This window comes from Pleurodeles waltl, chromosome 5 (genome assembly GCF_031143425.1).
Source record: "Pleurodeles waltl isolate 20211129_DDA chromosome 5, aPleWal1.hap1.20221129, whole genome shotgun sequence".
Classification (NCBI taxonomy): Eukaryota; Metazoa; Chordata; class Amphibia; order Caudata; family Salamandridae; genus Pleurodeles; species Pleurodeles waltl.
The window spans coordinates 1,804,661,742-1,804,684,564 of record NC_090444.1 but is presented as its reverse complement, the minus strand read 5'-3'; the positions used below and the strand labels follow the sequence as shown (position 1 = coordinate 1,804,684,564).

Here is a 22,823-nt window from a genome sequence, read left to right as displayed (position 1 = left end):
AGTATTGCGTCTTGGGCAAGGTTCCAGTCTCCCCCGATTATATATCGGGCTGTCCAGATTTCTGTCAAGAGGCGGTTTAGTTGTAGGAAGAAAGCGCGTTTTGAACTGGTTGGTGCATAGACAGAGCCCACGCATAAAAAGGTGTTCCCTATTTTTAGTTTAACGAATGTGTATCTTCCTTCTGCATCGCTCCATGTTTTAATGATTGTAATCGAGAGAGATTTTCGCATTAATATCGCCACCCCACACGTGAGGTGTGCTGCTCCCAGGTTCTTGGTTCGCTTGGCAGCAGCTATAAACGACCCTCCCTACCCAGTCCCGTTTAAGCTTATCGGATTCCAAAGTGTCAAGGTGGGTCTCCTGTATTAAGGCAATGTCTGCTTTTTTGGATTTTTTTCCGTTTAACATAGCTCGTCATGCCATGTACATTCCAAGAGAGGATACGCAGTGGTCGTGTCACTTGAGGAGTTCTTCTCGTCATCTTTGAGCAAGTGTGTCGGATTGCGCTTGGTTCAATGCCAACCCTAGCAGGGGGGAGGGAGGGAAGTGACAACTATCTCTTTTGTTCAAGTAAGAGTTGTGTTTGTTATGATACGATGGGTTATGGGAGGAGGGGGTGCAGCTGGCGGGGGTCAGAAATGCACTCTAGGGAAGAGAACAAGAGAGAAAAGGTAGAGGTTGGAGGGGAAGGGAGAAGAGGAGTGGGTAGGGGAAAAGGAAGATAAAAGAAAGGGAAGAGGAAAAAAGGAAGGGAAGGCTGGAGGTCCTGCCTCCTTAGCTAGTTCTGTAGACGGCGGGTCCGGCTCCTCTCTGGGCTCACGCGTCGTCGGGATGGTCCCTATCGAGGGGGCAGAGGGGGGGGGAGGGGGGGCGGGTTGGGGGCGGGAGGGGGAAGGCAGTTGCTAGTCGGCTATCTGCAGGTTAATGGCAATGAGATGCGTAGGGGTCTTGATTGTGTAACAAGGGTCAGGGGGCAAGTCTAATGCTTATTGCCGGTGGGTAATGGTGGTTGTCATGTTTAATCGTTTATCTGACTAGAATATGTATTTTTAGGGGTAGGGAGGGTGGGAGATTAATGAATTATCCTTTGGCTAGGTGGTATTGTCGTCGATTATTGTTAACTATTTGTGAGGGGTGATGGCAGGTTGGAGGAAAGGGAGGGAAGGGCAGAAAAAGTTTGTACGGGGTGGGGCTTGGTAAATATTACATGATTTCTGGTGTTTCTGGGGATAGGGGAGGGTGAGGGTGTACAGGGATGGTGTGATGGGGGGGGGTTCCTGTGGTGGTATTGTCGGGTGAGGACAGAGTTTACAGAAGGGAGAGGGTATTCAATTAATGGAAGGTTGAGGCGGGAAGGGTGTGGAAGCAGCTAAGGGGCAAACGGAGTTATGTAACGTTAGTACCTATGTGGATAGAGGTGCAGAGAGTTATGGGTACGCAGTATACCCCGGGTCCCTCTCCCTCAATCCAACAACACATTTTTATCTACTTCAACATTTTTATAACCTATTAATTCTTATTAACATTAAACGCCCTTATGACTATTGTTACCTTGTTATGTTAGGATCTGTTGATCTGGGTATCGGTCTATGTATCGTACGGTAAGCAGTGAATGCAGCCTAATTCCGTGGTGTGTGAAAACATTGTGTGGTCTGCCCCCTTATTGGTGTCCTGTCAAATATTATTACATCATAATACTGTTATGGGGTGAGTAGTAATCGGGTATCAACAGTTTAGTAGTGTGGTGCGTACTACCCTTATTATCGTCCTTCCTAGCGGGAGTTCACAGATGTCCGTGATAAATGGTCTGTGGGCGGTTGAGCACATCCCGGGAGGGTTATTTACCTTATTTGTGTTGCGATACCTTAGTGTGTGGGGCCCTGTGTATTTGTGCTAAGCTATATTATGTCTTCTTGTGTAGGTTTAGTGTGTGGTGTTAACAGGTGTGTTGATATTCAATGGGTATATTGTATTACATGTGTCTCAAGGGATAAATTAATATATCCTTTTGTGTCCTAGTTGCGGCCCCGTAAAACCTGGTCTAGGCTCTTATGGAGTCCGTAAGAGGGGGGAGGGTCTAGTCCTTGCGTTGGTATGTGTATTCCATCATACACCCAGGGCGAGTGACAGTTTTTACCCATTGTAGGACCTTATATCGGGTTACAGTGTACATGTGCTTTTTGGAATGGCAGGTGTAGGCGGCTATATTAACGATCTTAAACACTTACGAAAAAGGCACTCATATATATGAACTGATTAGGTACTCATCCGTCCCCAGAGCCGAGAGCTTCTGCGATTGTCTTGGTTTAGGCAAATGTCTTTCTTGCGTGTAGTGTCATGTCTTCCTCTCAAGGGGGCACAGTCGTTGGTTTCAATGGGGAACAAGATTTGTCCCTTTCTGAAAACAGGGTGTGGGTTACCACTGCGTGCAATATTTGGCCCCTATCATCATTAGACCTGACCATTCTCTCTATTTCTCTGCCTCTTTGTCCGACTCCAGTGTCACACAGGGCCATGTCCGTCTTTTCCTGTCCTGTGGGTAAGTTTCCGATCCCTTCATTGTCGCCTCCGTTGTCATATGAACCGTTTGTGCTGGTAGAGTCCATTGATTGGGGTTGGAAGGAGTCTAGAAATAGTTGCAGTTCTTCAGGATTGTAGAAGTCCTTAGACACTCCGTTTTTAGTGACCCACATTCTTGCGGGATCGAAGAGGCCATATTTTATCTCCAGTTGACGCATTCGGGGTCGTAGAGCTAGGAAGGCCTTTCTGTGGTCGTTGGTTTCCTTAGAGTGGTCGGCGGTTATGCGGATGTCATGCTGATCCATTTGGAAAGGTCCATGTTTGTGTGCCGCTTGAAGTATTTGGCGGGTCTGGTTGTGCCGTAGTAAGCATGCGATGATTGGTCGGGGTCTTGAGGGGTTGCCGGAGCACTTTGGTCCTACTCTATGCGCCCGTTGGAATTCTATTGGTGGGTCGAAATCCAATGAGGTCAGTTTTGGGAGGGCAGAACTTAGGAAGTACTGCATGTCTGTGCCTTCTTCATTTTCCGGAATCCCGTGTAAGTGGATATTATCTCTCCGGCTCCTATCCTCCATGTCAGTTAGCTTACTCCTCAGGTAGAGGAGGTCTTGGTCTCGGTCTGGGACATGGTGGTCTGCACCTCTACTAATCCCATGCGTTGTTCCAGTCCTGTCACTCTGGATTGAAAGCTTGCAATTTCAGCTCGCATGGATTTGGTCTCTAGTGTTAATGAAGTTATAGAGGCATCCATCCCCTCTATGCGGCGACTGACTGTGGTGATTTCCTGTAGTATCCGGTCCATTGTTGTGGGATGGTTCTTATCTGCCATTGTGGTGGACTCAGTTGGAGGTGACGATGTTTCAGGGTTGGTTGTGGTGGAGGCTAGGCGTTTATGTTGAAGTGCTTTCGAGAATAATAGCTGTCGTGCGGATTTTTGATTCAATTTGTTACCGGGCATCGCCTCAACAGTCCGCCCGAATCCTCTGCTTAGTATACAGTTTTCCCTCCTCTAGATCCAGTTGGGGCATGGACTCTGTGTCTGTTGGTTCTTGTTTCTATTCTATCCTTCCTCTTTGTTTTTTTTGTCTTCTTGCCCTCCTATGTACGTTTTCTCTTATTCGTTGTTCATTGTTTTCTTCCTTTGTCTTTTCCCCCTTTGGCTGCTATGGCAGGGTGCAGCGACCTCACTTTGTTTTCGGTTGAGGGAGGAGGCTATATCCTTGTCAGTTCCTCTATGATGGAACTAGTGTGGGGGTTATCATAGCCCAGAGTATTTGTAAAGGTTTAGTCACTTTTCCCTATACCTGGCTCTTTTGTGGTTGTTTTAACGTATAGAGAGCGATGGGGGAATGTGGCCTCCTCTGAGTCGTTCGCCTGTCGTCTAGGCTGGTCGGAGTTGCACGTGGCTGTGTTCTTGTGGGGAGAGGATTGAATGCGGTATGTGTGCTTGTCGTCGTCTTTTTGCCCCTCGTCTGTCTCTCTGCCCTTTTTTTCCGCTTTCCTTTCGTCCCCTCCGTTTCCCCTCTTTCAGTCTCTCCACCTCATCCTCCTCGCCCCCGCTTGTTCCCCTCTTCCTCTCCAGCATCCCCTCTGTCTTCTCCTATTCATTCAATGTTTTTATAGTTTATTGGGGGGGGGGGGGGGGGGGGAGAAGAGGAGTAATTGGGCTTGATGTCTCCGTGGGGGGGAGGGGAGCATTCCGATAGCCCGTGGTTTCCAGTTAATGGAGAGTGGAGGGTGGGTGGCGGGCGGGGGGGGGGGGGGGAATCGTACCTCCACCTCCGTTGGTCTACTTTTTTGGGTGTGTCTCTCATCCGACGTCCCGGTTCTTCTACAGGGCCTTCGTGTAGTATGCGGGTCCCTGACGCCTCGGCAGATCTCCTTGTTAAAATCCGGGAGATCTAGGTATCCCGTGTGGGCTGCTCCTCGCGGTCCCGCGGCTCGCCAGTCTGTTCCACGGACGCCGCCGTCGCACCATCTGCGGCTCTTCTGTTACGCGACTCTGCCCCTCCAGCCAGGCCCTCTCCGTTGGAAGGGGGTCATGGGTGGGTCGCGAGTTCTCTGTCTCCTGGCTCGCCCTCACGGTGTCTCCAGGCTTCGGTCCGAGGCACAACAGTTGTCGGAGCAAGTGTCGCCGTGCGTAGTGTGTTCTCTTGCCATCTCAGCGCCCCTGCCGCCCCCCGTATTCGCCGCAACGCGGAGCTCTCATTCTAGGCAGCCATCTTTCTTCGTGGCCCGGCCACCCCGGATACATTTATTTTTAAATAGTGCTGATTCGAAAAATCATGTAAGGCCGCGAGTCGCCTGTTGAGACCTTTTCAGGCTGAGATAGAGCACGACTATTGTCGGCATACAGAAGGCAGGAAATTGGAGTGCCTCCAATTGTGGGCGCAAACCCTTGGGTGTGCCTTAATACAGATGGCAAGTCATAAATATATAAGGAAAAGAGAAGAGGAGCCAACAGCCAACCCTGTTTTAAACCATTTTTTGTCTCAAATTTAGAAGAAAGACCCTGCTCTCCCCCTAGCAGCATTTTACACTACGTTGAAGTATGCAAGACTATAATTAAACGTAGCAAGTTTAAAGGAACACCCAATTTTGATAGTTTCTTCCATAATAACTTACAGTCTACCCTGTCAAAAGCTGTAGAAAAGTCAATAAAAATGGCGTATACAACCCACCCTCCTAAGCAGAACATATTTTTAGTTTATGGTCTGCATTAAAAGAATATCATCTAGGGTGTTATGCTCCTTCCTGAGGCCTGCCTGCTCAATAGGGAGGATCGAGTTTTCTACCCAGGTTAGTTGAATTAGTATGCTTTTAGCGAAGATCTTAGCCACAGCGTCCAACAGTGCTACTTGCGATAATTTATCGTTAAAGATTTATCGCCCTTTTTATACAAAGGGACGATGATACTCCCTGTCCAAGACGTCGGGATAGTACCATACAAATAGCAAGAGTGGAAAACTGGGTTAAGGATCTACGCCCAGAGCAAGGGCTAATTTTTAATTACTGCTATGGGGACTTGATCTGGACCCATCGCTCCCAATGCCCTCATCGACCTCATATATCCCTCTATCTTGATAGTTGTGGGTGTACCGAAAGCGCTAGGTTCCAAACAACAACTGGTCTTTAGGTCCAATTTATCTAATTCAACAAACTCATTTTCCACATAGAATGGAGGGACTATATCCTCTCCTTGTAACTCAGCAATTGGTGGTGCTGAGGGAGTTTTACGAGACCCATAGCCTTCAGAGAAAAGTGACCAGAATTTACGACTGTCCTTCACCCTGGCTGCTTCCCCTAGAGCAATCCAGCGCTGATCTACTTCCTCCTACCTTATTCTCGCCTTCATCCGTGCTCTTCTCTTGAGAAGGGAAATTCTTCTACCCCTCTCCTCCACTTCCCGCCCATACTGTAACCTAACCAATATATTAATTTCCCTGTTCAAAAGGAGAAGAGGGAGCCTTCATTTCTGTTGTGGAGGTTTAATACTTTTAGACTGGATTTTCTGAATAATATTTCCCATGACTTTGGAGCAAGATTTTAGCGGATCTTTATGCCAGGCAACAGTATTACTCAACACTATTTTAATTCCTTTAGGGACGAGATTTTTAAAGGTGCCCAATGGGTTTGGCCTGTTTTCGCATTAAAGTTCAAATTTTTATTCTTAAGGTTCCATGTTTCAATAGGCGACATTTGGAGTTTTAGCGAGAGGCTCAAAATCTTATGGTCACTAAGTGAAGTATCCATGATCAATATATCCTCCACAATTCATGCTAGGGAATAGGAGGCCAAAAAATAATCAATGATTACTCAAACGAGATTTGTGAGTAAAAACCGCAGGGGAGTCCGACTGAAATCGGCCATTCAAAATTATACAGCTGAGTTCCCTCAAACCTTTTAGCAATGCATACCCCCTTTTGTCTGTCCTAATTCCAGGTGGCAAACGAATAGGTGGAATATTAAGGAGGGATTCCCTTCCTTTATCACTAAAGACCGAGAGGGATGCATTTGAAATGTTAATATTTAAATCCCTGCTATTAATACTTCAAATACTGTTGCATGTGTACTTAAAGAAGAGATATAATTCAACATATGCAATAACATCCTATCATACTCCTTATCAGGGGGAATATGGAAAATGTCACTTACCCAGTGTACATCTGTTCGTGGCATTAGTCGCTGCAGATTCACATGTTGTGCATAGTCCGCCGTCTGGTGTTGGGTCGGAGTGTTATAAGTTCGAAGAAGTCTTTTCGAGTCCCGAGACCGAGGGACTCCTCCTCCTTTGTTCCATTGCGCATGGGCGTCGACTCCATGTTAGATTGTTTTCCCCGCAGAGGGTGAGGTAGGAGTTGTGTATGTTAGTAATAGTGCCCATGCAATGGAATGAATAAGTATGTACCAACTAAGGTTTAAGTAATATATTTACATATGTACAAATGTTGAAGATAACTTCCAAACGGCTACAGGCTCCCGGGGAGGCGGGTGGGCACATGTGAATCTGCAGCGACTAATGCCACGAACAGATGTACACTGGGTAAGTGACATTTTCCGTTCGGTGGCATGTGTAGCTGCAGATACACATGTTGTGCATAGACTAGTAAGCAGTTATCTCCCCAAAAGCGGTGGCTCAGCCTGTAGGAGTGGAAGTAGTCTGAAATAAAGTTCTTAGTACGGCTTGACCTACTGTGGCTTGTTGTGCGGATAGCACGTCTACACAGTAGTGCTTAGTAAATGTATGAGGCGTAGACCATGTGGCTGCCTTACATATCTCGTTCATTGGAATGTTTCCTAGGAAGGCCATGGTAGCGCCTTTCTTTCTGGTTGAATGTGCCCTTGGTGTAATGGGCAGTTCTCTCTTTGCTTTAAGGTAGCAGGTTTGGATGCACTTAACTATCCATCTGGCTATACCCTGTTTTGATATTGGGTTTCCTCTATGAGGTTTTTGAAATGCAATAAACAGTTGTTTTGTTTTCCTAATTTCTTTTGTTCTGTCAATGTAGTACATTAGTGCTCTTCTGATGTCTAATGTATGTAGTGCCCTTTCAGCTACTGAGTCTGGCTGTGGGAAGAACACTGGTAGTTCTACCGTTTGATTTAAGTGGAACGGTGAAATAACTTTTGGTAAATATTTTGGATTGGTTCTTAGGACCACCTTATTTTTGTGTATTTGAATAAAAGGTTCCTGTATAGTAAACGCCTGAATTTCACTTACTCTTCGTAGAGATGTGATGGCAATGAGAAATGCAACCTTCCACGTTAAGAATTGCATTTCGCAAGAGTGCATGGGTTCAAAAGGTGGGCCCATGAGTCTTGTTAAGACGATGTTGAGGTTCCATGAAGGAACAGGTGGTGTACTTGGTGGTATAATTCTTTTCAGGCCTTCCATAAACGCTTTAATGACAGGTATCCTAAATAGTGAAGTTGAATGGGTAATTTGCAGGTATGCAGATATTGCTGCGAGGTGTATCTTTATGGAAGAGAAGGCTAGATTTGATTTTTGTAAATGTAGCAAGTATCCCACTATATCCTTTGGAGATGCATGTAATGGTTTAACTTGATTATTATGGCAGTAGCAAACAAATCTTTTCCATTTGCTTGCATAGCAGTGTCTAGTGGATGGTCTTCTAGCTTGTTTTATGACTTCCATACATTCTTGGGTGAGGTTTAAATGTCCGAATTCTAGGATCTCAGGAGCCAGATTGCTAGATTCAGCGATGCTGGGTTTGGATGCCTGATCTGTTGTTTGTGTTGTGTTAACAGATCTGGTCTGTTGGGCAACCTGACATGGGGTACTACTGACAGGTCTAGTAGTGTTGTGTACCAAGGTTGTCTTGCCCATGTTGGTGCTATTAGTATGAGTTTGAGTTTGTTTTGACTCAATTTGTTTACTAGATATGGAAGGAGAGGGAGAGGGGGAAAAGCGTACGCAAATATCCCTGACCAGTTCATCCATAGAGCATTGCCTTGAGACTGCCTGTGTGGGTACCTGGATGCGAAGTTTTGGCATTTTGCGTTCTCCTTTGTTGTAAATAGGTCTATTTGAGGTGTCCCCCAAATCTTTAAGTAAGTGTTTAGAATTTGGGGGTGAATCTCCCATTCGTGGACCTGTTGGTGATCTCGAGAGAGATTGTCTGCTAGTTGATTTTGGATCCCTGGAATAAATTGTGCTATTAGGCGAATGTGGTTGTGAATTGCCCATTGCCATATCTTTTGTGCCAGGAGGCACAGCTGTGTCGAGTCGAGTGTGTTCCCCCCTGTTTGTTTAGATAATACATTGTTGTCATGTTGTCTGTTTTGACAAGAATGTATTTGTGGGTTATGATGGGTTGAAATGCTTTCAACGCTAGGAATACTGCTAACAATTCGAGGTGATTTATATGCAGCTTTGTTTGATGTACGTCCCATTGTCCTTGGATGCTGTGTTGATTGAGGTGTGCTCCCCACCCTGTCATGGAAGCATCTGTTATCACGTATTGTGGCACTGGGTCTTGGAAAGGCCGCCCCTTGTTTAAATTTATACTGTTCCACCATAGAAGCGAGATGTATGTTTGGCGGTCTATCAACACCAGATCTAGAAGGTGACCCTGTGCATGTGACCATTGTGATGCTAGGCACTGTTGTAAGGGCCTCATGTGCAGTCTTGCGTTTGGGACAATGGCTATGCATGAGGACATCATGCCTAGGAGTTTTAATACCATCTTTGCCTGTATTTTTTGTGTTGGATACATGGCTTGTATAACCTTGTGAAAATGTTGAACCCTTTGTGGACTTGGAGTGGCTATTCCCTTTGTTGTGTTGATTGTTGCTCCTAAGTATTGCTGTGTTTTGCACGGCAGAAGGTGAGATTTTGTATAGTTGATGGAGAAACCGAGTTTGTAGAGGGTTTGTATGACATAATCCGTGTGGTGTGAATACTTTGTTAGGGAGTTGGTCTTGATTAGCCAATCGTCTAGGTACGGGAATACGTGTATTTGCTGCCTTCTGATGTGTGCAGCTACTACTGCTGCCAGGCATTTTGTAAATACTCTTGGTGCGGTTGTTATACCGAACGGCAACACTTTGAATTGGTAGTGTATTCCTTTGAATACGAACCTTAGGTATTTCCTGTGCGAGGGATGTATCGTATGTGGAAATACGCGTCCTTTAGATCTAAGGTTGTCACGTAGTCTTGTTGCTTTAGCAGTGGTAACACGTCTTGTAGCGTGACCATGTGAAAGTGTTCTGATTTGATGTAGGTGTTTAGTGTTCTGAGATCTAGGATTGGTCTCAGTGTTTTGTCCTTTTTTGGTATTAGAAAGTACAGTGAGTAAACTCCCGTGTTTTTTTGGAAGAGTGCTAATCTTCCCCGTTCCACTCTGGATGAAGATCCTCTTTTGTGTATGGTCTACATCAGTAGTCTGTAGCTCCTCTTCAAACCTGTGTTTACGCATTTGAGAGGACAATGAATGTTCCTCTGAATATGAGCCGGTAGTGGTTTTGGTTGCTGATTGTTTTGGCACCGAAACTGTCCTTTTTTGTATTCGGCTCCGAGGCGAATCTCTTCTTTTTCGGAGTCGAGCCTTCTCGGCGTCGATCATCCTCGGTGCCGCTGTCTCTGCGTCGAGCAGCGTCGGCTCCGCCTTCTCGGCGTCTATCTTTTTCGGCAACACTTTCTCGGTCCCGAGAAAGTTGCGTGCCTGTGTCTCGACCCGAGTCGGACGATCTGGGCACCGGTTCGGCCTTTTTCGGTGCAGATAGACGGTCACCTTTATGGGTTGAGCCATGGCCAGTTGGCAGTGGCGTCCCCTGGGCCTTGTCTATTTTCTTGTGCTGTGTGCTTTTCGACGTCTTACTCACAGTTTCGTTGACGTCGAATTCATCTGAGTCTGTTTCATGGATGGAGAAGGCTTCCTCCTCTTCTCCTTGTTCCTCGAACTCTCGGTGTTCTGTCGGCGTGGACGCCATCTGTAGTCTTCTGGCTCGACGGTCACGGAGTGTTTTTCGGGACCGGAACGCACGACAGGCCTCACAAGTTTCTTCCTTGTGCTCGGGTGACAGGCACAAGTTACAGACCAAATGTTGGTCCGTATATGGATATTTATTGTGGCATTTAGGACAGAATCGGAACGGGGTCCGTTCCATCGGTGTCGATGTTACACTCGGTCGGGCCGACCAGGCCCCGACGGGGGATCGAAATTACCCGGAAGGGCTACCGGAGCTCTTCACGATTCGGTGTCGATTCTATTCTTACCCGATACCGAGCGAAACAATACCGACGTAGTTTTCCGAAGTTAAGACTATCTTTCCGTCCCGAAACCCGGTGCGAAAAGGAACACGTCCGAACCCGATGGTGGAAAAAAAACAATCTAACATGGAGTCGACGCCCATGCGCAATGGAACAAAGGAGGAGGAGTCCCTCGGTCTCGGGACTCGAAAAGACTTCTTCGAACAAAAACAACTTGTAACACTCCGACCCAACACCAGACGGCGGACTATGCACAACATGTGTATCTGCAGCTACACATGCCACCGAACATACATTTACCACTAAAATTGGCATTTTTCTACCATCCTTCAGTATAGGCACAATTCCAATTATCTGGTATGAATTATGTGGAGTTGGAAAGATTTCAAACTCCCATTTGTGATTGTCACTTAAGAATATTGCAGTACCCCCTTTTGCATGCCCTAACTTTGGCGGTTGTGCTTTAGGACTCAAAACAGTGTACCCTGGGCAAGAAATATTAGTTACGCTCCAAGTCTCCTGAATGCAGATTAGATCCGCTTGAAGAGAACAGATATGGTCTAACTTCCATATATAATTCTTTAATCCTGTAGCATTCCAGGAGACCACATGAAGGTTATGGTTAAATACCCTGTTGTGGGTTGTTCCCCTTCCCCTTACTATTATTATTATTTAATGCCCCTGCCAACCAGCCCCAAGCATAACAAACGATACATTACCACTTCATACAGTTCACCACTGCGGGACTGATCATATATCACTGACAGTCAAGTCCCAGCCTTTGTTCCTTATTATTGATCTGTATGGTTTCCAAGACTCTTGGGTGCCCAATTGGGCTTGCCAGCTTTTAATGGTAGTTCATCCTCGCGTTGTATACAATACACCATGTCTGGTAGCTGTGTTTCCAGTTTAGGGGCTCTAGAGGCTACGAACTGCATTGCCACATGCTGCCTTGCTAAAAAAAAAAAGAAGAAAAAAAAAAAAACCACAGCAACCATCCTGCGTGCCGCAATAGGCACATTGCGCGTAAGCCCTAATAATGCCATTTCAGGAGTAAAAGTATGACTAGCTGAACCATTTATTTCTTTATATACATTTGTCCAATGCTGTGTCACAGCAGGTCAGTTCCATGCAATGCCAGAAAAGCAAATCTTGGTTTATTTTTTCTTTTCAGTGGATGAAAGTGCCAGGATTGAACTCTGCAATGTGTCCAGGGGTGTAGAATACACAGTGCAGCACCTTGAAATGTATTAACTTATATCTATAACTAAATGGCATATCTTTGACTTGCACCAAACAGTATTACCAATTCTTATCTTGTATACGCCTACTTAGTTCCAACAACAAGGTTTGTCTGGACGCATGTACTCTCATCATCGTGGATTTAGTCAGGTGTTCGGGCAACAATGATATATAGTCTTAACCCACTCTCCACACTGAGCAGGCAGCGTGCCATAATAGGTGATAACACTGCAATGCCAATGTTGTGCCCCTCTCCTTCGTGTCTAAAATCCGGCGGGCTTATAAAAATGCAACTTGGGAACAAGTCCACCATTACGATCAAATCCTCTTCTTTCAACAATCTCACTGTTGTACATGCTAAAAGACGTGAAAGGATGCTACTGTCATCTATTTTACAGAATGGTAAGTAAGGTATGTCCATGCCTAAAAATCTTGCTATTTCCCACCATGCCCAGTTTGTGACCGTTATGGCATCTATTTCAGCGCCTTGCTGTACCAGCTTCTTTCCCAACACAGTGCAGTGCGTGCCTGGATTTTGCTATATGGGAACCAAAGTTTAGTACGGTTGGCTTGAGCAACTAAATATTGGAGATATAGCTAAGACACTCCAAGACACCCTCGGCTGGCAGTCTAAGCACATCTCATTTTAAGAGGGGTTGCTTACTTCCCCAAACCTACCATGTGAGCATTTGCTGAAGCTGCTGGAATAATTCTTTTGAGAGTAGTTTTGGAATATTAACAAATAAGTTTAAAAGTTTCAGTAATATTTTGATCAACAATACACATGCCAAGATAAACCGAGAAGTTTTAGTCAAGGATAGGATTGCATCGTTATATTTTTCACTATGGCCCCAAAGTTGTTCCTGCACTAGTTCAGTCTAGTATCTCGTAATCTAGATCACTAGATAACTCACTCCCTTAGTACTTGAGCGCAGTGAGTGGTCTGCCTCCCACTGATCTGTCAGATCAGTTAATGGGAATACCTCCAATTTCTCTGTTGATTTGCAGGCTGGAATGGGCCCCAAACCAAGCTATACCGCTCCTGATGGGCAGCACATTTGTTCTGGATTATAGGATATAAAGGATCCCACAACAAATATATAGTATGATTTAATCTGCGTATTTTGATATTCCTAATGTGAATCACCTGACGTGACTGAATCCTGCAGCCAGTAAGTGAGTGAGTGGCTTGATGGACAGCAAAAATAAACGATGATAATGGGCATCCCTGACGATTACCCTACAAATTTGGAAAGGCAGAGGTTTTTCTATAGTGTATAGTACACTCTGCAGTTGGCTTATTTACAGTAAATTAATAAGGCTAAAAAAGTATGCTCCTAGAGTATATGCAGGAGGTCTGCGACAGATGAGTCTAGGACCTAGACTCATCTGTCGCAGACCTCCTGCATATACTGCCATTCCAACAAATCAAATGGTTTCCCAGTGTCTAATAGCAAGGCTATCGTCGACAGTGCTACGTCTATTCTATGAAATATAGCAGTCAATGTGCAAAGGTTATGCACTGCCGAGCACTGGGGGATGAAGCCCAATTGCTCCGGGAGCACCAATCTCTGCATTTGTGGTTTTAGTGTCTGCCAGTCTCTTATTCATCACATTCAATAAAGATAGTGGCCCATAAGAGGCAGATTTACTAAGAATGCAGCCTGGCTCCTGCAGGGCCACAATCACCTCAAGCATTAAAGGGAGCAGACTGCCACTGTGCATCACCCCAATGCACACAGCTAATAATTTGGGAGCTAGTTTGTTTGTTTCAAAAGAAAACAGCAGTGACGTTGCTCTGTCAGAGAGGTACCATAGTCTAATCATCACACGCGAAGCCAACCAGTGTATCGTTTCTTCATCATTTGTATATAGTTTGGATTTGACATTGGACCTACTTGAAGTCGAGGATCGATAAAAATTATAAAACAGAGCCTATTAGTGCGTTCTACCTTATTCTACTCCAGCCAGTTCATCTCCATCTATAACAGGCATCCCCATGTCTCATTGTGAGAATGAAACAGCTATTTGTCAGCCATATTGTTCAGACTGACATAAAAGAGATCACAAATATCTTGACTACATTATCCATGTACATCCAGAACCTATTAAATTGACCAGGAAGTTCGGCTGCTAAGATTAGATTATCACTGAACCGTACCATTGGGAACAGCCCTGATGAAGGTGACCTTTATTATCTTGGAACACCGAAACGCGCGTAGGCCTTTGGCCCCTACGGTACCTCTCTGACAGAGCAACGTCACTGCTGTTTTCTTTTGAGTATAGACCATTTTTTGTATCAGAATATTGAATATCTGGATCTCTTTCCTATCACGTTTTCTCATTGTATTGATTTGTTATCATATTATTCTCTAGTTTATTTGTATTATTAGGTACATTTTAGCACATTTAGTGCAGATTCTCACCTGTGCATTTTTTCTATTGTTTATTTTATCTAGTCTGAGTGTGGTTTGTCTGAGTTAGGTATTTTGTTCTTTATTGACTCACCTTGTCATATGTTTTCCATGTTTTTTAATGTTTGCAAAATTATTTAATACAAGTATATGATTTTGTGATATAATAATTGAATCTGTCATTATCTATGTTCAGCAACTCAGTATCATGTGTCATTAGTATGTTCTAGTTTATCATTCTATAATTATTTGTATGTATAGTGATTCATTCCTGAGGATTATTATATCTTCAGGCCCATTATTGTAGCTCGTCTAGTAGTTTTTCCTACATTGATTATTTCCCTGTTCGAGCTACGCTCATCTTATTAGGGAACCCCTCTATAGCTATTATCCTATGTTTATAGCAAAGCCTGGAGTGGTGGCCGTCCCCAGTGCTCCCCCCTCTCCCCCACTAAAATAATATGCCCCCTGGCCCACCCATTTTGGGGGGGGGGGGGGGGGAATGGGGGGGTTGGGGGGATGGGCAAAATGAAAAGCAATTTCAGGAGACTGCTTTTTAATAAAAAATAAATAAAAAAAGAAAGAAGAAATGCGGCGAAAGTTGCAAATAGTTGCTTTTTTGCTGCTTTTTTTTTATTCTTTAATGATTTTTAGCCTAGGCGATAGGTGAGGTCCCTGGGAGTCTCAAAATAGCTGCCAACACATCTTGGTTGAAGTGTGGCTGAACAGTCAGATCTCTGCACAAGATCGTCAGTATTCCCAAAGTTGTTGCAACCCTAGATATCCAAATTTTTAGTTCCTTTAGTTTCTTATAAACTACTGAACGGATTTACATCAAATAAGAACAAGCATTGGCAAAGCCAATATGTTTCACGATATGAAATCATTTGCCTTTATCAATGCTTACAAGTCACTTCACTGCACCGGCCTCTGTGGAGCAGCGGGTGGGGGAGTCTAACTCTTCAGGGGATCTGATCTAAGAACGGGAAAGACTTGATCCAGTTTACTGCAAGTTTGTGCACCTTTAACAACAAATGGTCGAGCCAGATGCTACTGCAATCAGTGAGCATCCATTGTTGTATTTTTGTTGGTGTGCATCTGAATTCAATTTTTTGCAGATGGGCTTTTTTAAAATGCAGATTTTGCTTTGGTAACTTTCAGTGGTACTCCGCCTCTTAATAAGCAGCACTATGTTTGTGAATAAAGATCAAAAGCAGAACTTATGTATGTATTCTCTGAAATTTGTCACGTGTTACAGGCTACTGCCTAAGTCAGACAGGTGTACTGTTGCTCCCTGTAAGGCTATAACGTACAAACCCTGGGTGCATGCCAACAAAACTTCAGACGGGTGGTGCCATTACTGGAGATGTTTTGTGTACAGGAAAATGTGCACTTGCAAACATCGAACACAAGGGTATGAGGCGTTGTCTGGAGTTTATTAGGTGGTATGGGGGGGGGTTGCGCCAATTTCAGTTGAGCCAAGGACATATTTGGTGGCGATGCGCATGTGCACTTTGTGGTCTGTATCGAACATGATGTTTGTGTGGCGTGCTCCCGGTCGCTTGTGTCCGGGTTTCCATTGGAGACGTCACGTACATGCACTGCACTCACAGCAGACTCTGATTTGCCGAAGTAACAGTCACCATGCACTGCTTTCCAACACAGTACAGTTTATTAACAAGCATTTGCAATGCAACGGGTCTTGCATTTCTACGAGTTAGAGCTATTAGCAGTTGTAAACACCCAAACTGACTTTTCTTGGCACATTAAATGGTATAAAAAAAATTTTTTAAAGCGTGATCGCACTGCTACAGTTCACTCGTAGTGAAACCTATCAGCAAAAGTGCAATTATCTACGTAACCGGCAAAAGTGCAATTAGCTGTGCAACAGGGTCGATGTCATAGAAAGTGTTCGACTTCTGCGAAGCGAGATCGCACTGTGAAAAAAAGATAAAAAGTAGTCCACAAACCGTACGGAAAACAGCGAGCCTCGCATGTTTTCAGTACTTGGTCGATACGCACGAGGAAGGCTAACCACCGGAAAAGACATGACCAATGCATGCCTTCCACTAATGAAAGCAAGCAGATGTTAACAGGCAAGCCCACGAACCAATGAAAGACACTGACATGACAGACGGGGCTCCAAGCCCTTTTCTAACTACTTAAGCGTCTTGCAAGCGAAACTCATGCGCGAGCTCGACCCTAAAAAGGGTGGAGGAAGTAGGATAAGCATTTGTTAATTGAGAAATGTGGGTTTGCCTAAAGCATTGAAGATATATGAAGTGGTCATTGGTGAATACAAAAAAAAAGTACCTGTGGAGTGGAAGGAGACTGGCTTGTAGCCAATGGCAGTAATCGGAAGGCGTACTTAATCCAGAATCCACCTGATGGGATGGATGGCAAGGCGGCAAAGCAGCAGACAGCAGGAAGGCCAAAAAAAAAAATATATAAAAACAAAAAAAGGAGTCTTTTGTCTACAAACTTTCTTTAATTTATTTAAGTATACCTGCCATTTTAAGACCAAGGTATCAGGCGGTATTGGCATCTTCATCCAGTTGACATTCCCTTTTTTTTTTCTATCACAATGTAGTTTAGATTGTCTTTGATCTGTTTTCCCATTATGTTACACTAATAAAAGATGTTGGGTTTGTCAGCAAATATTCAGGCAAATAGCTCTGGTAGACCCCAGTGTGCGGGCTCTCCAATGCCATGTACTGGCGCACCTATCCCTGCAGTGTTGTCTCTAGTTTGCCTCCCAATCAAAGTCTACCACGGTGTGAGGCAAACAATCCCAGGGAGCGTGCCTGCATAGGGGTGTTGGGTATTCCAATAGCGCCATGAGATTTGGTGTAATGTCTACAGGCAACCATGACATTTGCCCCATTCGATATGAAGGGTCAACATGCCACAAGCATGTATGCTCAAAATATAGCCTGCAGATCTGCAGGCCTGTAATTAAAAAAAAAAAAGTCAATTGGTTTTCTCCTACAAACCGAGCCAACAGGGCAGGCTCTTCTTCCAACATATCTCCCCCCCAAGGCAGCCGTGCCACACAGCAGGCTTCAGTGTTCCAATGATTACTTAAAGTGCATTGCAAACTGCAGCTTTAAAATGATCTCCGGTGCTGTGCCCATCAGTCCACTGACCAAGTTTGTTTATTCCCCACATGCAGTTTTGGCAGCACACTACAACCTGGGGAAATGGTGCCTACCTGATTTCTCCCCCCCTCCCCTCCCCTCCCAACTGTCCGTGGTCCAGCCCTGACAGGCTGTGATCCCCCTTTTCTGTGCTTACGTGCCTCCACCCAACCTTCCACTCTTCAGTGTTGCTCACCGCTGTGCTCCGTATAGGTAGTCCCTGGGCTGCAATTATAGGCCGGGTGCCCGACTGCCAAAGCTTCCCACTCTTTGGAGTGCTACAGGTTCACAGGACCCAGCTAGTCTGGTATCGGCTGCCATCTTGCAGCCCCACCGACTGGTGCTGCTGTTCTAGCAGGTCGCAGCCTCCATTGCTGACAAGAGGCTGCACTTGCAGGGCCCCAAATAGCCTTAGCACTCTCCTCACTCTACCAGCTGATCAAGTGGCTTCTCTAGTGTGCATCAGACACTGTAGGAAAGTAGCCTCTTTCTAGCATGGTTACCCCCACATTTTACCTGTTTGTCAGTGTGTTTGATTGTGTTCTCGGCTAACCTCTTAACCAGGACTCTAGTAATTATGCTCTCTCCTTGTAAACTTGGTGGTTGGAACCTTTTTCACACCACGTTTGACAAACTGGTGCCCCATATAAGTCCCGAGTATATGGTATCCAGGTCATTGGTGGACCAGGGGATCCCTATGGGTTGCAGCATGTATTATGCCACCCATAGGGAGCCCTTGCAAAGTGTTTTGCAGGCTGGCCATTGCAGCCTGCGTGAAAGGGTGCATACACTCTCTCACTACCAGATCACTGTAAGTCACCCCTCTGGCAGGCCCTCTCAGCCCAGAGGGCAGGGTGCAGCTAACAGTGTGTGAGGGCACCCCTGCACTAGCAAAGGTGTCCCCACGAACTCAACTCCATTTTCCTGGACTTTGTGAGTGCCGGGATGTCATTTTATGCATGCACTGAAAATAGGTCACTACCTATGTCCAGCTAAAATAATGGTAACTACGAACCTAGGCATGTTTGGTATCAAACATGCCTGAATCATACCCCAATACTGTTGCCAGTATTGGAAGTATGATTCCATGCACCCTGGGGGCTCCTTTGAGGACCCCCAGCATTATTACCACCAGTCTTACAGGGTTTTCCGGGCAGCCCAAGCTGCTGCCACGCCCTCAGACAGGTTTCTGCCCTCCTGCTGCTTGATCTGATCAAGCTCAGGAGGGCAGAACAAATGATTTCTTTTGGGAGAGGGCGATAACACCCTCTCCCTCTGGAAATGGGTGTGACTGGCTTGGGAGGGCTATCCTCCCCAAGCCACTGGTGTGCTTTGAAGGGCACATTTGGTGCTCTCCATGCATAAACCAGTCCACACTGGTTCAGGGATACCCAGTCCCTGCTCTGGCAGGAAACTGGACAATGGAAGGGGAGTGACCATTCCCATGTCCATCACCACCCCAGGGGTGGTGCTCAGAGCTCCTTCATAGGGCACCTGGGTTCTGCCATCTTGTTTCCAAGATTGTCAGGGAACTCTGGGAGCATCTGAGTGGCCAGACCACGCAGGTGATGTCAGAACCCCCTCCTGATAGGTACTTAACTGGCTAGGTGACCACTTCCCCCTTCAGGGCTATTTAGGGCCCTTTCTTGGGTGGGTCCTCAGATTCAGCTTGCAAGATTCCAGCAGGACTAATCTGCAACCTCTACTTCTACTTCTGGCCTCTGGAACTGTGACTGGAACCTCCAGGACCTGAAAAGCTGCTTCCAGGAAGAACTCTTCTGCAACATGCTTTCCAGAGCTCCTCCCAGCAACAGTAACAGTTCCACCGGCTGTGCATCCAGTGAGGGCGGTGTGCTTTCAGTATGCACTAGAAGAAAAAAGGAATCTCCCTTGGAGTGAAGGAGTCACTCCCCTGCATCTGCAGGCACCTGCTGCAAGGACAGGCTGTGTGCATCTCCCCTAATCTTGAGCTGCGTGGATTCTGCATCACGGGTGGTGGTCCAGAGTAGTCCTCTTGGTCATCTGCCAGCTCTCCAACTTTGGTAGAGGTAAGCCCTTGTCTTCCCACACAGGAAAGTACCCCCGTGCACAGTATCTCTTGCAGCTGCTAAGGTTTGTTTGCATCTCCTCCAAGGGATCTTCAGGTGACGTGTAGCTCCAGTCCCCAGCACTCCTTCCTGCGACGCACATCCCTCTGGTGGTTCTCCTGCGACATGGGATTCCTTCTTGTAGTGCTGTGTGGGCTCCGTCGGTGACTCCCGTGTCCCCGTTCTGTGTGACTCCTGTGGGTGCTGCCTCTGATCCTGTGGACTCTGTGCCACTGAGGGTCTCCTGTGACTCCCCCATCCTGGGCCTTGCTGGTCCCCGGCAGCACCACGTTTCTTTGCCAAGGCTTGTTGGTGGAATTCCTGCACTGACACCAGTCTACAATCTTCACTCCAGCGTGGGACATCCTCTGCATCCATCAGGAATTCTTCTCTCGCTCCAGGGCCGCAGTGCTGACCTGCTCTTCCTCACTGTCGACCAACTCCTGCAAGTACAGCTGGGTGGGTAGTAGCTCCTACTGGACTCCACTGTGACTTTTGGACTTGGTTCCCTCTCTCCATATGTCCTTTTCTGCATGAATCCACTGATGGTTTCTTGCAGTCTTGTCTGGGTGTCTTCTTTTCCTTCCTTTTGGGTAGTTTGAGGAAATTCCAGGGATTTACTCCTGCTTTTCCAGTCACATGGGGATACTGTGTTACTTACCTCTGTGATTTTCTAGTACTCCCAGCTCCCCTCTAAACATTCCACTTACTTAGGTGGGGGTCCTGTGTTCGTATTCCATTTCTTTAGTATATGGTTTGGGCTCCCCCCTAGGGTCACTAATGGTTATTGCTATTTCCAATGTTTTCTAACCTTTTCAATGCCTATTACTGTTTACTAGTGTATATATTTACTGTTTTACTTACCTCCTATTGGAGGATTATCATTGTGGTACTGTGTTCCAAGAAATTAAGTACCTTTATCGTTGTACAACTGAGTTTTCTTTCATGTGGTAAGTGCTGTGCGACTACAGTGGTATTGCATGAGCCTTGCATGTCTCCTAGATAAGCCCTGGCTGCTCATCCACAGCAACCTCTAGAGAGCCTGGCTTCTAGAGACTGCCTACACTTCACTAAGAGGGGATACCTGGACCTTAGGTACCCACTACGCACCAGGCCAGCTTCCTACACACTACCACTAAGGGTCTGAATCAAGCAGTGATTACTGCCAAGTCACCCAGATGTGGCTCAGCTCAGGAACTCTTCATAACTGGTTAAGGCAGCATCTTCATTCAAGGCTCTCGAGTGCCTTCCCTAGATCTGGAAATGCAGTACTCTTGCATGCATGTAGGTTGATACTGCACCTGTACTCAGCACTGAGAATGTATTCATGCTTTGATAAGATATATATCGGTGTGCGGCTTAAGCTTAACTTTCAAAATCTATTTGCAAACCTTTCTGACTCAGCTACTTCAATATAATAATGAAGTTCAAATAGTATAAAAGTATTACACCAGCTGGGTCCGGCACAGCATGCTTCAAGTCAACTGCTTTTTATCTCTCAAGCTTACGCTTGAATAAATATACCTCCACAACTGTATTTGATTGCTGTCTCATCAACAGACAAGTGTACCTATTTGTGGTTCACAGTAGCTATTTTCCCTCCTCCCCGTTCTGTGAAAGAAAGGTAAGTAACTTGGTCTTCTGATGGGTACTTCTGACTGCAGATTCCTTAACTTGTGAATAGATTCAATAGCAGTACCACCCGATGGGTCTGTTAACTGGCTCAGCACAAGAAAGCCCTGTAGAATCGAGTGGGCAAATTGTCCATCTCGACAGACCATGCTCTCAAAGCAATAGTACCTTTTTATAACATACATGCAGAAGATGGATAAGTTACTTACCTGTAAATCCTAGTTCTCTTCCAGGGCTATCCTCATCAAAGTCATAAACATTGAATATTCCCGCCCTTGTGCGGGGGACCCCGGAGCATATATAAAATACACACATATAAAGTATGAAATATGCACGAAAAAATATATATATAGCATTTTTAGTAGACATATTTTTCATACTAAACTCATTATACATGTGTTAAACAGCAATGCAGGCTATAATCATAAACAGGCTAAAATGCTTTATTTCTATGAAGTTTTTTTTTTTTTAAGATCTTTATAAAATTACAATAGAGAATAAATATCTACCCAAGCCCCAAAACTGGGCTTAGGGAAATAAGCAGTAGTAATCACTAGAGAAAAAAAAAATACATTGAAAAACAATGGAGCATTCTTAGCCAATAGGCTGCATGCAGGTTAACACAGGAGAACCATAAAAACTTTGGCACCGTGCCTTTAAGACCCTGAGCACCTCCAGTATCCCACCATGCCTCAGGGGTGAAGGAGAGGTGACAGTTGGTTCACAGTTAGGTCAGTACTTTTTTACGGTGACAAGCTGTGTAGCCGATCCGAAAGATAGTCTGTCCTGCACTTCTAGGAGACGTGCGTCCGGGGAGGAGGGTGGGTTGTTTATGACTTTGATGAGGATACCCCTGGAAGAGAACTAGGATTTACAGGTAAGTAACTTATCCTTCTCTTCCAGGGGATACTCATCAATAGTCATAAACACTGAATAGATTAGCAAGCCCATCCCCTATCTCTGCGGACTGTCCAATAGAAGTGCAGGAAGAGATATGTATCATGCAAACAAATTTCTCAGAGAGGCTTGCCCCACTTGGGCGTCTGCTCTTGCATCTGAGTCCAAACAGTAATGTCTAGTAAATGTATGTACAGACTTCCATGTAGCAGCCTTACAAATTTCAGATATTGGAACATTGTTAAGGAGGGCAGCAGTAGCCGCTTTTCCCCTTGTGGAATGCGCTTTAGGTCTAGCAAGTAGTTGTTTGTTAGCCAACTGGTAAGCATTAACAATACAAGAAACTATCCATCTTGATATTGTCTGTTTAGATGCTGCCTCTCCTGTCCTCAAATGACCATAATTTACAAACAAGTGGTTGGAATGTCTAATCAATTTTGTTTTATCCAAATAAAATTTTAGCACTCTTTTCAGATCTAGGGAGATCCGGTCTGCACGGCAGCCTCCTGTGAGGTTGTCCGATAGGTCGAGGAGATCTGTGTACCAGAATTGACAGGGCCATTGCGGAGCTATGAGAATCATTCTGGTGCTGGATCTGTAAAGTTTGTTGATCACTGCCGGTATGAGGGAAATCGGTGGAAAAGCGTAGAGAAATATCCCT

At 45.4% G+C, this 22,823-nt stretch overlaps 1 protein-coding gene across 2 annotated transcripts in view; it reads right to left on the bottom strand.

Moving 5' to 3' along the window:
- LOC138296819 (zinc finger protein 318-like) overlaps nt 1-22,823 on the bottom strand; it is a 326,727-nt gene that overhangs the window by 9,052 nt on the left and 294,852 nt on the right. The window contains exon 6 of one of the 2 annotated variants that reach the window (XM_069236274.1): nt 16,723-16,793. The exons of the other annotated variant lie outside the window; for it this stretch is intronic. Coding sequence (XP_069092375.1) covers nt 16,723-16,793 — 71 coding nt within the window. The remainder of the gene's footprint in view (nt 1-16,722; nt 16,794-22,823) is intronic. 2 annotated transcript variants of the gene reach the window in all.